Genomic DNA, 16,952 nt, shown 5'->3' with positions numbered 1-16,952 from the left:
ATTTGTAGACTGAGTTACTGGGTCAGTCAATAAAAAATGTTTAGCTGCATTCATTACCATAACCCCTCTTTAATTGCTTTGAATTTGAACAAAAAAAAAAAAAAATAACATTCCCATAAATTAAAATTCCGTGGCAATAAATTAAAACCCTATTATGGTAGATCGTATCGACCATGTCACGTTAATTGGGCTAATTCCACAATATTTCCAACAAAAACGAATTGTTTGACGAAAATACAAAATGGCACCTAAACCTTTTCAAATCAGAAGCATCCTTGCTTAGGAGGGGTAACACTCGACAATCAAAAACGTACTATGTACCCTTAAAACAAGGTATATTTTATCTTATTCCTCAGTGTTTTCTAAATGATTTTCCGACTCTTTAAGGTCGAGTTTAGCTTGACATTTTCCGTTTCAAGGGGAGATAGGGGTTGAAATGTAAATTTTAATGAGCGCGTGCCGAATACCTCACTCGATTATGACGGAAGCCCTCGCAGAGAAGTGTTTAGAAGAATAATTGCGTCCTCGGGCCGAGAGAAACGAATGAAGCGAGCTAATTCGCTATTAATTGAAGTGACAACCCTGGAAATTGCGTTAGGAATCTGAATTATCTAAGCCTTAAGCTACATGACCTAGTATGAAATATGTATTTACAGCTATTTGAAAGTTTAAAGCGATTTTCATAAATCATGCGCAGTGAAATCAGGTCCGATGACAAGCTAAAATAAACTCGTCAATAGCATACCTGTTGCGTTTCAAAACAGTTTTATTATTTATACTTATTTGTGTTTAACGCAAACATTTCTATGTAGTCCTGACTCAGCGTTTTATTTAAACTTGTTAGGTTTATTGTAAGTTGGACGTGGCTTTCATTTCGATACGTGATTCGTTTACCTCATTCCTCTACTTCTATGAACCTCTATGTAAGATTCGTTATAAAAACATAAAAGCATCACATTCGCCGCCGCCGTCGCAGTGACGCCGCGTTGGCGCAATGGTTGCAGCCATGGATTGTACCTGTTGCGCTGGCGGTTGCGGGTTCGATCCCCGCACATGACAAACATTTGTACTGGCCATACAGGTGTTTGCCGTGGTCTGGGTTTTTGTGCAGTCCTTGTGGGTCTCCCCACCGTACCTCGGAGAGCACGTTAAGCCGTCGTCCCGGTTGTTATCATGTACACCTGATAGCGATCGTTACTCATAGTAGGGAATATATCCGCCAACCCGCATTGGAGCAGCTTGGTGGATTAAGCTCTGATCCTTCTCCTACATGGGGAAAGAGGCCTATGCCCAGTAGTGGGATATTACAGGCTGAAGCGTACATCACATTCACCGGTCTTAACAAATAACTGTGCAACCTGTGTGTACCAGCTGGTTACAACCGCTACCCCAACGCCTCGTCTAAATTGCAGTCACCAGATTTCAATGAAATTTAATAATACCACATGGCAAACATCACCTTTCGATTAAAATAAGAATCATCAAAATCAGTATCAGCGAAAAGATATGCGGTACAATACAACGTAGGTCGACGAAAAAACAGTCAAGTAAATCCGCGTTAGATATTAGATTGCTCAAAAAGTAGTCATCAGATCTCAAATAAACTTAAATGGGACCACACCTTTCGATTAAAAAAAAATTATCGAAATCTGATCACACAGTCAAAAGTTGAGGTAGCATACATTTAAAAAAATACAATTGAATTGAGAACTCCATACAAAAATACTTTTTTTTTTTAAATCGCAAGCGTCCGAAAACTTCTGGACTCAAAAAAATTTGAATGTTTGGATTGGTCAGTTCACAAAAATGTAAACAAACACGGCGCTAAGATAAGAATTTATAAAGCAACGTTGACCCCTTTCATCTTAGGCAGGCTCTCGCTTCGAGGATCACTCCTGTGACGCCCTGCATTTTAATTAGCCGAGCGTGTTGCATCCGCCATTGTGTCGAGTGTTTGTCTTTTCATTTTTCACTCGATTCGGAGCTTAGAAGCTAAATACGCGTAACGTTCTTTGTGATTAATCTTTTAAAGTTCAGTCAGTTTCGAGTAGTCATTAACAGGGGGATTGTATAGATTAATAAAGGGCTTAATAGTTGTAGAGGATATTAGTGCTGTTATGCGTTATCGAGGTGTATCGCAACAATGTTTAATGTACGTATAGTAATTCGTTGTCGGTTACAGTTAAAGGTATAAGAACGTAATGACTGTCCTAGTAATGTCTTTGAGCTTAACATTAAATTGTGGTCTGTTCCTCTGTTATAATTATACTAGTAATGCCTGTGCAAATAATTCGCACTAATAATAATAAATATCACTTCACAAAATTACAAATTTTTTAGTTGTTGTCGCCGGTAGAGCAAGCAATTATCTATAAAATGATATATAATTTATGTGGAGTAATTGTGAGGTTTTTTCTAAAAAGGGAGGCAAACATCTTAAATCTTAGCGTATTTATTTTTGAAAGCAAAATAACAACTTCTCTTATATGTAAATTTCTGAACTGTAATCGTTTGTAAACAGTTAACTTTCCGGCTTTGTGACGTATTCATAAATTTGGGAACCACTTTTACTAAAGCCGAATTTTAATGTTTAACGCAAGCAACTAAAATTTTAAAATTATATACGTAGCCGTAAACACGGACGCCCTGCAGTCACCAACCCGCCTGCCCAGCGTAGTGACTATGGGCAACACATGAGAGTTCACGCATTTTTGGCACGAACTTGTGGAGGCCTATGTCCAGCAGTGGACTGCAATAGGCTGGAATGATGATGACGATGATGATGATGATGATGATGAAACACGCACGACTCACTCATAGAATTTAAGGAAATTCCTGTAATATTACTGCTAGTAGTATGCTGGCTACTAATAAGAAAATATTTTTGATATTATGAAATCAAATAAATAAAAACAATTTTTCAATTGAACAGCGTTGCTGAAGACAGCACTGGTCGCTGGGCGCTCCGCAACGTCGAGCGCGGCTACTTCTTGGGATCGAGCTCCGACAAGCTCACCTGCACGGCCAAGGTCCCCGGAGATGCCGAACTCTGGCATGTACACTTGGCTGCAAGGCCACAGGTGAGTAACGAGTTTTGTCTTATTCCTATTGTATACATGTCTTCTAAATTTATCAGAGTTCACATGTAAGATTTCTGTTTATTTTAAAAAATGAAGTTATAATATAATAATTTGCTAATTACTTTCTTCCACTATTAGACTATTCAAAAAAAAATGTATTTACAGAATCAAGAGCCGACGTTACTAAATTAATAATACAATGAAATAGCTCTATTGCCTTTTATAATTATTATTATTCAGTTACAATTCTTATTATACTTTTACATTCGATTAGACAATTTGTACATCGGCCTGACAAGTGGCAACGTATATGGTTTCCGGGCAACCACATAGGTTGCATGGCAACCAGTAGGTTGCGTGGCAACCAATATGTTGCCTGGCAACCATACACATTCGCGTCTGCGCTCTAATAAAGCTTTTTCTTACAAATGCCTCATATATTATTGGATGACAATTTCTTTGATGTTCCCAAATATCAAACAAAATAGTAAAATTAATACCGTGGAGATTATACCAAGTTCATGAAAACAATAAATGAATTAGTCACGACAATGTCGCATTCAAATTGAATCAAAATCTTCTTTTGTACTCAATTCGAAGACATTAACGCTAAGACAGTCGCACGTATACACATTTATAATAATTAGTGATCGCCCAGTGGTCGAAATCCGACCATAATTAATTTAAATTATAAATAAATTTAATTTATTATTTTTTAATTTTTTTTTAAATAATAAGTTTGAACATTAAACAAAAGAGTATATATGCGTGTATGTGTCAAATGCATGGTAGTGTGTGTAATTTTTTAAATTGATTTTTTTGTATCTTTTACGCATAATTAAAAAAAATGTTAGCATTCTGCACCCCTTCTCTATATAAACTATAAGTGTGCGAAATTTCATACTCCTTCGTCCGCGCACTTTTTTTAAAAAAGGAGCACAAAATTTTGGCTTCACGTATTAATATATAGATAGATTATACGACGAACGCCTAAATAACAAGCAAATCGTTTATAACTACAAATTTAGCTAAATTCGTCCAATCTTGTAAATCTAAAGTGTTGATATACAATATTATCATAAATATGTGTTAGAATGTGTATCCTATTTGCGTGATGACAAATAGATACTGTTAGAGTGACTCGACATTTGAATATACAAGACGAACTATTTTTATCTAAAAGGAAATTGGTATTATCTTTAAACTAGCTGCCCGGACAGACTTCGTTCTGTCAATAGTAAATTTTTTTTTGTATTAACACCTTCCGTGGGCCTTAAGGAACATACAAAAAAATAAATTAGCCGAGCCATTCTCGAGTTATGCGCTTAACAACATTCATTTTTATTTATATAGATTATTATTTTTCTCAAGATTGATTTAGATACTTGATATTGTCAGTTTTTGTTTGACTTTCATTGATGTTAACTGTAATTGCGCTTTCGTGTCTGGCGTTGTACTTGTTTTGTTTTTCTTAACTTCAAGTCAAATGTATTATTTGCCGTTAAGTTTTAAATAAGGTCATTTTCCATTTCGAATATAAGTACATAATGAAGTCATCATAACTTATTATTTACTTTTAATGCAAGGGTCAACACAAACCTCCGTTCCCCTTCTCTCCTTCCCTAATAAACCCGATTAAATAGCTTAACGATTTTCCTTTACAATTTTTAAAACATCAATTACTTGGCTTAGTTTAAATCAAGTGAATTACCCATTCAGAAGCATCGCCAGCGTGTTGCTGACAATATTCCCAATCCTTTAGCTGGTACTTCAAAGTACTGGTAAGGTACTTCCCCAGTCGGACTGCTCCAGATTTTCAGCTGTAAATTTCCTCAGTTAATGAAATAAAAATTGTAACAAACGTCTGTCTGTGTGTCAGGTGAACCTGCGGTCGATCGGTCGCAAGCGGTTCGCTCACCTATCCGAGTCTCTGGACGAGATCCACGTGGACGCGAACGTGCCCTGGGGCGAGGACACGCTCTTCACCCTCGAGTTCAGGGCTGATGAGGGCGGCAAGTACGCTCTCCACACTTGCAACAACAAATATCTCAGCGCCGCTGGCAAGGTAAGGACTATTTTTTTTTTATCATAGGACTTTAAAATTAAAAAGAGTACCGACAGTTTAATCCTCCTTTTTCAATGTTAAGCGCGCTCATCGGTAGGCCTTTGTCAATTTGTTTACATGGGTAAGATGTTACCTTCCAATGTAATTCCTACCTGCAACCCGCATTGGAGCAGCGTGGTGGATTAAGTTTTGATCCTTCTCCTACATGGGGAAGAACCCTATGCTTAGCAGTGGTATTTTATAGGCGGAATCTAGCTAGCTATAATATAATTACCAATTGTATAATAAAAGAGTCATGTAATTATCTATCAAACGTTTATTTTTTTTTTAAATTAATTGCATATTCCATAACAAAAACGCGAGAAAAAAATATGACTCAAGTTGTTGTTTTGGTTTTATATCCTTATCTATAGCAGGAAAATACTTCTGATAGTAAAAACTGGAAATCTTGTAGATTCTTGTGTTTAACGACGCTTTTTTTCACTTCAAACACATAAAATACTTGTATTTTGATGTTTTCAAAGCTTCGTTATCTTTGGAAAGAAATTAGTAAAGAAATATTTTAATTAGATTTTATAATTAACACGATTCAATGTTATTACGATTACAAGTTAAAAAAAGGTTAATTAAAATACATTAAAATCAATATATATCTAGAAATATTGTAGCTTACAGAACTTTCAACAAACATTCACACTACCTCACGAATCTGCTAAGTCTATTTAAAGCAACTTTACCCGGTCGTTCACATTAAGACACTCACGTGACCTTGAGCTTAAGACTCATACATTACCAGTATAATCACGGATTGCAGTTATGCGACAGTCGCGCGGCTATCGTGTGGCGAATGGCTACTCTATTGCTATTCCAAGCAGACAGCACAATGAGTAACATTTGACAGTGCTATGGCATTACAATGGCGTGCACTGCGTGAGTGCGTTTCAAAACAATGAACTTAGAACAAATAGTTGAATAGAAGTAGCATAATGTCTATAATATCAAAATTGTATAAAAATGTATATTCAGAAATATTCGGTACTTTGATATACGTATGTTAATTGTTTAAATCTTATTATCATTGTTTTAAATTAATTTTTGTACCGATTAGAATGGAATGCGCAGATCTACACACATTTCTATTATGTATTTGTTCTGTCTATGAACACTACAGATGTTTTTTGTATTCACGAGACGCGAGTAATGCGATACTAACGTCTTGATTAGAGGAAATGAGTATAACAGAGAAAGGTTCTTGCAATTAAAGATCTTTGAGAGATTATTTTTATTATTTGTCACATTAGAATAGTTTATGTTTAGGGAGGGTAGAGCTGGAAATATCCCGCTGAAGATATAGAGTAGCTGGATTTGGAAAGTAGGTCGACATTATAGGAGTATACAGCTAAATAATAATACTGCTATCAATTAGTGTTGTGTTCCTGTGGTGAGTAAGGTGACCAGAGCTCTGCGGGGAGGGGGGGGGGGAGGATAGGATCTGCTACGCTCTAGGCTACGGTATCTGCTTTCCATCAGATGAGCAGCACGCTTGTATGCCACTATTATTAGCTGTAATCTTTTGTAATGTTGAGGTGCTTCTCCAGTACGGCTGCTCCAGATTTTAAGCAAGAAATTTGATGCTGTGCCCAACCTCAATCAAATGTCTTATCGGGATGTATTGTATCTTTATACCCAATATCCACATGAAGAGGAAAGATTAGGCGAATACTTCGTAGATGCTGGGCACATGCACAGCTGAGCTAAACAGGCATGCTTTGTACGGAGCACCACTCGATGGTTTAAATTTAAAAAAAATTCTGAAAAAAAATCCTTCCATGTGATGTGGTCGTTTTAAATAGATATAACATTAGTTAAAGAAACGAACCCTTTTCCTCCATAGCTGCTGGACACATGCACAGCCGAGTGCCTGTTCAGCGCAGAATATCACTCAGGGGCGCTTGCCCTACGAGATTCATCGGGGGCCTACCTCGCCCCCATCGGGTCCAAGGCCGTGCTCAAAACGCGCTCCACTGCCGTCACACGTGATGAGTTGTTCTCGCTCGAGGACAGCCTGCCTCAGGCCGCCTTCATAGCTGCTCTGAACGAGAAGTACGTCTCCGTTAAACAGGGTAAGTGCGATTTTTATTTTTAAACATGCAATTATTATCATAACACTCATACATTAAAAAAACATAAGACAAACATAGAAATATACAATTATTATAAAAAACGAGTGTGCTTTAGACCTTAGGAATTTTCATTTGCCTCGCCTGATCACACTTTTCGTAACGCTCTCGTCACGCATTCACCAGCATACTCCCTAATTCATATGTGCGTAAAGAAATTTTACATAAAAAATGCAGTGGAAAATTTAGACCTTAGGAATTTCCGTTTGCCTCGCCTGATCACACTTTTCGTAACGCTCTCGTCACGCATTCACCAGTAAAGAAATTTTAAATAAAAATGCAGTGGGAAAATAAAATTGGTTAAAAATTAAAAGTCTCAACTCACTTCTCAATCTACCCTACTTTTTACTCTCAAGTTTGGTTGATGACAGATGTCTCACTAGATGAAACTAGTCGATTTTAAGATTACGGTTTTAATACATCGTCTTGTGTTGTTCTGTAAATAATAACATTATGAAATGTATCACTTGGTAAAATTTTAATACCTTTCAATAATAAAATGAAGATTTGACAACACTTCGTTGTATTGTTAGCAACTTCCCAGATTTAAGACGTAATTTAAGTAATTAATTTAACCTCAACCTTCCTGAACATTAATCGATTTCCATAATAAAATTACTTTTACTGTCAATAAAATTACTTTTGCTGTCAATAAAATTACTTTTGCTGTCAATAAAATTACTTTTAATGCCAATAAAATAGGTGTGTCTAAAATCAGTACAAAGCGCACAACTCCATTGTAAGGATGAGATTATTCTCGAAGTGAATGTTCCCTGTAATTGTTATGTCGTAATTACGGTTCAATAAAGCTGGAGCGAAGCGCGCTCCGACGCGGGAGATAATTGCTATTTTATCGTGGAGAATAAGGCTGTGCGCATTTATATATTATCATATATTATATCCAGACTGCATAGGCTTAATATAAGCGAGAGATGGAGTTTAGAATTGGTGTATGTTTATATGGTCTGGTTTAACATCGACGATCGCTTTACCACTTACGCTCAGAAAATGTATGTGTATTTATGCAAAAATACTGTGTGGCTACGGCTAAAAGTGCTGTGTGGCTACGGCACTAAATAATTTAGCCACTCCCTCCCTTCCCGTGGGTGTCGTAAGAGGCGACTAAGGGATAACAAGGTTCAACAACCACCTTAGAACTTAAAAAGCCGACCGGTGGCGGGATAACCATCCAACTGCTGGCTTTGAAATATACAGGCCGAAGACGGGCAGCAGCGTCTTCAGTGCGACTAAGCCAGTACTGCGGTCACCAACCCGCCTGCCCAGCGTGGTGACTATGGGCAAAACACATGAGTTCACGTTATTTTTGGCGTAAACTTGTGGAGGCCTTTGTCCAGCTGTGGACTGTATATGCTGTAATGATTATGCAAAAATGTATTTCTGGTCCCTGAGCCTCCCATCCGTGCCTCAGAGAGCACGTTAAGCTGTCTGTCCCGGTTGTTGTGGATACTAGATAGCAATGGTTAATCATGATAGAAATATATATGTGAAGACCAGCTATCCCATAACGAAGCAGCATGAAGCGCCAACCCTTTTGATATATAGATAATATGCTTTTTCCCAGCTGCGAGACGATTACAGGCTGATTTAGTTCCTTAATTTTTAACCGATTTCCAAAAAAGGAGGAGCTTCTCAATTCCACTGTATTTTCTTATGTATGTTACCTATGAACTTTTGACTGGGTGGAGTGATTTCGATGATTTTTGAATAGAAAGGTTGATCTGCATAGTACTTTTTGAGTTACATCCAATAATGGGTATTTAATAGACGAATTTTTCCTCTACTCACGTTTTATTACTTGTCGATATTATTGAAGTCGTTTTTTTTTAATTTGTTAGCAAATACAATTATTTTCATTAAGTTATGCAATTATAGTTGTTGCGCTGTTTTAAAAGTAGAAAAAGAGGTATAGGTATTTAGGTAGACTAGGAATGCAGATAATTCCACAGTTTTATTACATAGTAAAATTTCATATATAATAAATAGTATTTACCGTATTCGCAGTAGATGTAGGATCTATCCGTACTTGTACTCACAATAAATATTAACAATAACCGTGTGTAATCATCCTGTATAAGAAAGACCGTCTCCACGCAGACAGCGTCTTCGTACCAAGAATAGTAATTATTTACTTCGGTTGAACGATACGTAGTTCTTTGAATTTTAATTCTTTTTACTTTTGTTTCTATCTTTTTTTAAATGTTGTTGACTTTAATTTTAATTAGATACTTAGGTTTATTTTATTCAGATACACTTTTGATGGTTTGTTAGTTTTCTAAGATCTATTCGCAGTCTGAGAAACATTAATAGTTCAGATTCTTCTGATGAATAATTCTTGAGATATATTTTGTATCATGTAATATTAAAAAAAGCGTGTTTCTTTACCGATATTATTCGTTCAAAAATAAAAGAAAACCACTAAACGTTTACTGACACTAAGGAAAATGCAATTTCTAAAACGAATCCTGTCAATCACAACTAAACAGACAATTGTTACACACTGACAGACTTAAACAATGTGCGCTGAGCTGATGATACGCAGCTCGCAATTTTCTGCCATACGAAAATGGCATCTATCATCATAGACACAAGGTTAACATGTCGCTTACCCATCAACAATGGCTCGAGTTCTGAGAAGGCCGGAACCGCTGCGAGCAGTGATGCATATTTGATGCCAGAAGGTTTTATATGCAGTTTCTCGAGATTGCTTCAGTAGTCTCAACCATTGTTAGAGGAGTTCTGACGAGTACAATACATTTTCGATTTAAAATTTCAACTTTTTACCGGTTTCGTTACCATTTTTCCAGAAAGTCAGAGTAATGTACCCATTTAAATTTTGGAAATAAATGATCTTGATCTTGTTTGAGTTATGGAGTTTGATCCAAAATTATTTTGTGGTTATTAAAAACCGTTACTGGATGAATTGAAAGGAGTAGGTATAATATATTTTAAACTTAACATTTTAACAAATATATTTTGAATTTTCCAGAAAGTTAGAATTATATGCCCATATAAATGTTGGTAATCTAGAACCAATTTTAGGCGCTAATAACATTACTAATTCTTGTGTAAGAGTTCTGTTTTTTCTTAAGTAAATTAAAATAGCTCCACTCGTTGTATGTAACGGCACGTTTTGTTTGTGTAAATTACGTCCAATCTTAACAAACGCCGTCCCGTTGATGCGGCGTCACGTTCTCAAGAACACGTTCAGCGGCGTCACGATTCCTGCGGAACTAAGAACATGTTACAAGCGCCTAACAATGGCAAAAATGTATACTTGTGGAATAATAGGGAACGCATGATAAAAGGGTCTGTCCACAATCGCAATCACCTTGGAACGCAGTTTGGAAATGTTTTTGCTAAGACTTTGTTTTTTTTACGTTCGTTATTTGTGTATACCTTATGGCGAAATATATATTTTCATTTCATTTCATTTCAAGGAAAGTAGCATGGAGCTACATTTTAATAAGTTATACATATATTATGCTTTAATACAATTGTGATGACAGCTCAACTAGAAAAACTAGGTTACTCGACGACACGTTAGCGCATTGATCACGAAAATTGACTGACTGCGGGTCGATCCCCGTACGTGACAAATTTTTGTTAAGGGCAAAAGACGTTTTGTCTAGGTCTCGACGTTTTTGTTATACGTTTCCAGCTACCCAATACAGGATGTCCTTACTGGGAGCCGAAATTTAAAGTGAAAGATAGGCCTTAAAATAATGTTTTAGAATATTGAGTATCTGTACAAAATTTAATTGCGATACATATTACAGTATAACATTCCAGCACAACATTTCGTTTATAACATATGGTCTCACAAAATTTCGCAAATAAGGGATATTGGTTTTTGAAGGATTGACATTTAGGATGGCTCAAACTTACTTGGCTATTTAGAATCAAAGACTAGATACTGAAAGCAGTAACGAAAATGACGATAAAAATATTAAAAACAATTCGGGTTTTATTCAAAAGATAACATTAAAATAAGTTTAATGATAAGCGTAACAAATATGAAAATTTTCATATTAAAAATGATAATAGACGGTCAAATTAAATTAAATTAATTTTAAAATAAGCTTAGTAACAATATGTTAATATTATGATGAAATTCCTGCATTCACTTTGTAAGCTTCGCACTTTGTCTAACGCTAGAAGAAATTCTAGGACTTTTAGCATAGTGTTATACTCGTAATATAGGCGATACCATCCGCTCTGGTGTAGTGAGGATATATCATATCGATTCTCTCGGATGGATATTTGTATTTACAAATATTTCTTTTCGATTTGGATGTCTTTCCTTGTGGATCTTTCCATCATGCTTCGGAGAGCACTTTAAGCCCTCGGTCGCGGTTGTTATCATGTACACCTGATAGCGATCGTTACTCATAGTATATCCGCCAACCCGCATTGGAGCAGCGTGGTGGATTAAGCTGCTCCTTCTCCTACATGGGGAAAGAGGCATATGCCCAGCAGTAGGATGTTACAAGCTTAATCGAAAAAATCGTATATGCGATATCGTTTCGTTAGGGTCAGGGTTCGAAGTATCAATTTCTGTTTGAAGCAAATATGTGATTGGTGAATGCAGTTATATTGCGGTTTATTATTTAACCTTGTGGTGTGATGGTACATTTTGTTAATACTGTTAAAAGAGTAAGATATATCTCAGAACGTTTAGCCACTATTTAATAATATTTTACGAAGCATTGAACGTTGGTGTCAAAAGTCTCTTGTTAATTTAAGGCTTTGTACTAAATTTCTTACAAAAAACACTAACGTGATTATATTACTGCTCTCAGTCACACTTAGAAAACTTATCTAGAATACTAAACGAGTGTGCTTTAGACCATACCACTGAAGTAAAACTTACGAAACGTAATTCCTTCTCTTTCTATTTTCACCAACATTTCGCCCTCTCAAATTCCGTTCGCCTCGCCCAATCACACTTTTCGCAACGCTCTCGTCACGCTTACTCAAGTCAAGCGTGCCTAAAGAAGTTCTACTTCAAAAATAGCGAGATAAAACACAAATAAAATTCCAATCAAGTTGCTCCAAATACTCCACTGAAAATTGATTATGAAAGATCCCAAGTCGCGTTCAAGTTAAATAAAGAAAACAATTTATATTTCAACAAATTCCGTTATATCAACACCGATGTAATTCTCCGACGATCTCGGCGCAGTTATTCCGCGCAAAAAACCTCCATTGTGAGACTTGCTTTCTAGTTTCACCTGCACGGATGCCTGCGCACGAGCCGACGGCGACGTATCGACGACGCCGCGCACTGGACGAAATGACGCGCGATTTTTAATTCGCAATGCAAACGTAATTTAAGAATTTTAAAGTTATCGTATAATGTTTTTCCTGTGTTTGCTATTAAGTATATTTGCAGTAAAATAAAATATACATCAGTGTAAATTTTTTTATTAATTGGATAAGATATGACAAGGTTTTATAGATTTGAGATCGCACACAAGTATAAGTTTGTTAATTTTTAGTAGTATAGTGCTGTTTTTAATTTAAATTACGATATGGTTATCAATTCTGTTATATATTGCTGTTACGAATATATTGTATATTATGACGTACAATGACCTAATCGTTTAGCGATGGAATTATCGTAAGAATTTTTACCGCAGTGCGCGCGCTAATCATTCAGCATAATTATGTCACATATTTTGCGTATAATAATCGTACTCAATTATTTCGTTATGTCCACTAATTGCTAGTTGCGCGACTACCGTGCGATCATCGCACAATCACCGCGCGACACCGCGACTGACATTCAGACGTGTCCGGTGATTAAACTCGCTTGAATGAACGCCTTTTATTTGTTTCCAGTCCGCTGTTAACAATAATTATCGAGACGTACTCTTGTAACATTCTTGTTCCATATTAACGGACTAGCTGACCTGGCGAACTTCGTATCACCTTATTTTGTTCTGAAATATAATAATAACATAATATATCAAAATAAAATATAGCCTATCTTTTAAGTTGGATCGAACTGCACACGGTGTGCAAATTTGACTAAAATCGGTTAAGTAGTTTAGGAGTCCATTGAGGACAAACATTGTGACACGAGATTTATATATATTAAGATTAATAGTGAATTTATGAGTATTTGATTACTACCGGCGCTTTGTTATAGCGAGTGTTCAAGAAAAATTAACATCTGAACGACGAGTTTAAAGAAATTAAAAATCTTTTCATTCGTGTAGACTTCGAAATCACGTTTGATTCGTCATTTTACTTAATTAATCAACAATCTCAAATCATTACATATATAAACTTGGACCGGTATCTAGGCTAGTGGGGATAACAAAGTCACTTCCCGCTGTCTGTATGCTTAGCTCTTTAAAACTACGCAACGGATTTTGATGCGGTTCTCTTTATTAAATAGTGATTCCAGAGGAAGGTTTATATGTATAATATATGTATAAGATAGTAGAGGAACACTGATAGTTTTTGCAACCGAGCGAAGCCGGGGTGGGTCGCTAGTAATTAATAAATCGAAGCTTGTTGCATTGTAACATATAGTGTGATTTTTTTCAACGTTTATTGTTATTTTCTATTAGGCTTAGAAATTTATACCTAAGAGTTGCCATTGTGATTTTTATCGGATTGTTTGCAATAGAATTGGCATTCTAAAATACCAATTTTTAGTCACCAAGAACTTAATTATTTTATAAAAAGGATCCTCGAAATATTTTCAGAAAGATGTTTATATATGCTGTACAGACAGATGTCTGCTTGATCTGGATGCCACATCATATTCTGATCATACGCTATTAAGTTTAAATGGTTTACTATGAAAAACAGTATAACTAGCGACTGTTCTCCAGGTGTGGACGTTACCGCAAATCAAGACGAGATCTCCTCCCACGAGACCTTCCAGTTGGAGTTTGACTGGGGCACGCGACGCTGGTACATCCGTACTATGCAGGACCGATACTGGACACTGGAGACCGGTGGGGGTATCCAGGCTAGCGGGGATAACAAGTCAGTACTGCCCCTAATAACTAACCTGACTTAATGTCCCTACTCCCACCACATTTAATGTACATATTCTCTTAAATCATGCACCAAATCCTTCTGCATAGTAAGGCATATGCCCAGCTGTGGGATGTTTAGGTCACGTCCCAATGAAAAGCTGACCCAGTGTGTATGTACTAGGTCGTCCAACGCGTTATTTGAGCTGGAGTGGCAAGGCGATGGCGCGGTCGCGTTCCGCGCCAACAACGGCAAGTACCTGATGACGAAGCGCTCCGGACATTTGTACGCAAACTCCGACACCATTGACGACAACTGCAAGTACTACTTCTACCTCATCAACAGGTGAGACACATTTTCTATATCTATTCTAGAAGTATTTAGGGTCGGTTTTGCTGGTTATTTACTCAAATTAACAGTTTAATCTTATATTATTCGGTGCAGGATTACATAGAAGATAAATATGTCTGGAAATGTTTGTATTGGCCATACAGGTGTTTACCATAGTCTGGGTGTTTGTGCAGTCCTTGTGGATCTCCCCATCATGCCTCGGAGAGCACGTTAAGCCGTCGATCCCGGTTGTTATCGTGTACACCTGATAGCGATCGTTACTCATATTAGGGAATATATCCGCCAACCCGTATTGGAGTAGCGTGGTGGATTAAGCTCTGACCCTTCTCCTACATGGAGAAGGATCAGAGCTGTGGAGTGGAAGCGAAAGATGTTTGCACTTACTGACGCTGTATTTCATGCAAGATATTACTAATTTTGTACTAAAACACGATCTTTTTTTTTAAAGAGTATTTGCGGAGTTTCTTGTCAATTCTTCTCTGCAAAATCTACATTCCGAATCGGTGGTAGTTTTCCTTTTACGATAATTATAATTTTAATTTGTAAAATGACGAATCGAATGTGCTCTTGAATAAAGCTACTTTGATTTTTTAATTTTGTTCTTATAATCTCTGTTCCCTGTTATAAACTATGGAGTAGAAATAGCTTGATTTACTTTGGATTTCCCAATATACCAAACATTAGAATCGATTACTTTGTTGTAGAAAATAAAACCATTCGTTCAGGATATTACTTGTCCCAGTTTTTTTTTTTGTGCGTTTAAATTATTTTACGTACTGTCCAAAAGACAACAGTCAAAGTGTATCTATAATTATTTATTTAATTGAAATTTAAATAACAATAATATGTATGTGAATTAAACTACGCAGAATATTCAAAAACAAATTTTACAAAATAATAAGATTTAATAATATAACATATTTGTAATATGTCTGCAGGCCTATCCTGGTACTGAAGTGCGAGCAAGGGTTCGTGGGCCCGAAGGGCGTGAAGCTGGAGTGCAACAAGGCCAACTACGAGACCATTCAGGTCATCCGCGGTCCTAAGGGAGCCGTTTATTTCAAAGGTATTATATTTTTTCAAAAAGTAACGTAGTAAGGGAATGTGCTTATACTACGTGACCCGTTCAGGGGTAATCCACTCCGATTACGTAAAAACTCGAAGGGGGGCTCGAGGGGGTAAGAAAATACTAAGGGTGTTCAACAAGGGGGTTGGGGGTTAAAATTGTGAAAACAAGTCACGTAGTATGGGTACGTTCACTTTCTATATAAGGACACACGTCCCCTGGGTCAAAATTTCGAGTCAACCTTTACCCGCCAGATAGTTCATAGGTTGATTTTTTTTATATATACAACTAGATTGGCAAACAAGCGGACGGCTCACCTGATAGTAAGCGATTACCTTAGCTTATAGACACCTGCAACACCAGAAGCATCTCAAGCGTCTTGCCGACCCCATCCCCAATTCCCCCAGGAGCTCTGGTCACCTTACTCACCAACAGGAACATAACACTGCTCGAATACAGTATTATTTAGCGGTGATATTCTGCAAGGCCGAAGTAGTACCCCAGGCGGGCTGCTCAATACGAGCAGGCCACCTGGCCGGGCCCGCTTCGGTCTTGGCCCACACGGCAGTCACTGTTGCAGGCCAGAACGGCAAGTACTGGCACGCGGACAGCGAGGCCGTGTCGTGCGACAGCGACGCGCCGCAGCCCTTCCACCTGGAGCTGCGCGAGCCCACGCGCCTCGCCATCCGCGCCGCCGAGCGCTACCTCGCCGCCGCCAAGAACGGCAACTTCCGCCTCGCCGGGCCCGACCTGGCGCAAGCCACGCACTGGGAGTACTAACTCCCCCCCCCTACTCCCCTCGCCCCCCCGCCTCCTCGCTCCCCGGGTCAGATGTGCCACGTACTGAGGGTACTAACTATGCAACCCGGCGACCTCCCTATTTCCCCGTACCTCCCACCTCCGATCCCTGCCTCCTCTCTCGAGGATTTCTCGCCGGTCACGCTTTGGCATGGATCGTTTGAGTAGTGTGCCAAATCTTGTGACGTGTTAAGACTATTTATTTATTCGTGGTGACGAAATCCTTCGATCCCTCTACCTCCTGTCTGAAAAATTACTTTAGTAACGTTATAAAGGTTCGTTCCGGCGCAATTCATATTTTTCTCATATGTATAGCTCTCGAATCGGCTGTCAAATTTAAACAGACGATCGGAGATTTTTAAAAGCCTTGAACGAATCTAAATCCCGCTCACGATACC

At 37.6% G+C, this 16,952-nt stretch overlaps 1 protein-coding gene across 1 annotated transcript in view; it reads left to right on the top strand.

The window, feature by feature from the left end:
- Positions 1-16,536, top strand: part of LOC123657352 (protein singed) — a 29,149-nt gene extending 12,613 nt beyond the window's left edge. The window contains exons 3-9 of the mRNA XM_045592916.1: positions 2,933-3,080; positions 4,960-5,145; positions 7,040-7,268; positions 14,192-14,348; positions 14,523-14,684; positions 15,629-15,756; positions 16,337-16,536. Coding sequence (XP_045448872.1) covers positions 2,933-3,080; positions 4,960-5,145; positions 7,040-7,268; positions 14,192-14,348; positions 14,523-14,684; positions 15,629-15,756; positions 16,337-16,536 — 1,210 coding nt within the window. The remainder of the gene's footprint in view (positions 1-2,932; positions 3,081-4,959; positions 5,146-7,039; positions 7,269-14,191; positions 14,349-14,522; positions 14,685-15,628; positions 15,757-16,336) is intronic.
- The last annotated feature ends 416 nt before the right edge of the window (positions 16,537-16,952 follow it).

The sequence above is a fragment of the Melitaea cinxia genome, chromosome 10 (assembly GCF_905220565.1).
Source record: "Melitaea cinxia chromosome 10, ilMelCinx1.1, whole genome shotgun sequence".
Taxonomy (NCBI): Eukaryota; Metazoa; Arthropoda; class Insecta; order Lepidoptera; family Nymphalidae; genus Melitaea; species Melitaea cinxia.
This window is presented reverse-complemented; position numbering and strand designations above follow the sequence as displayed.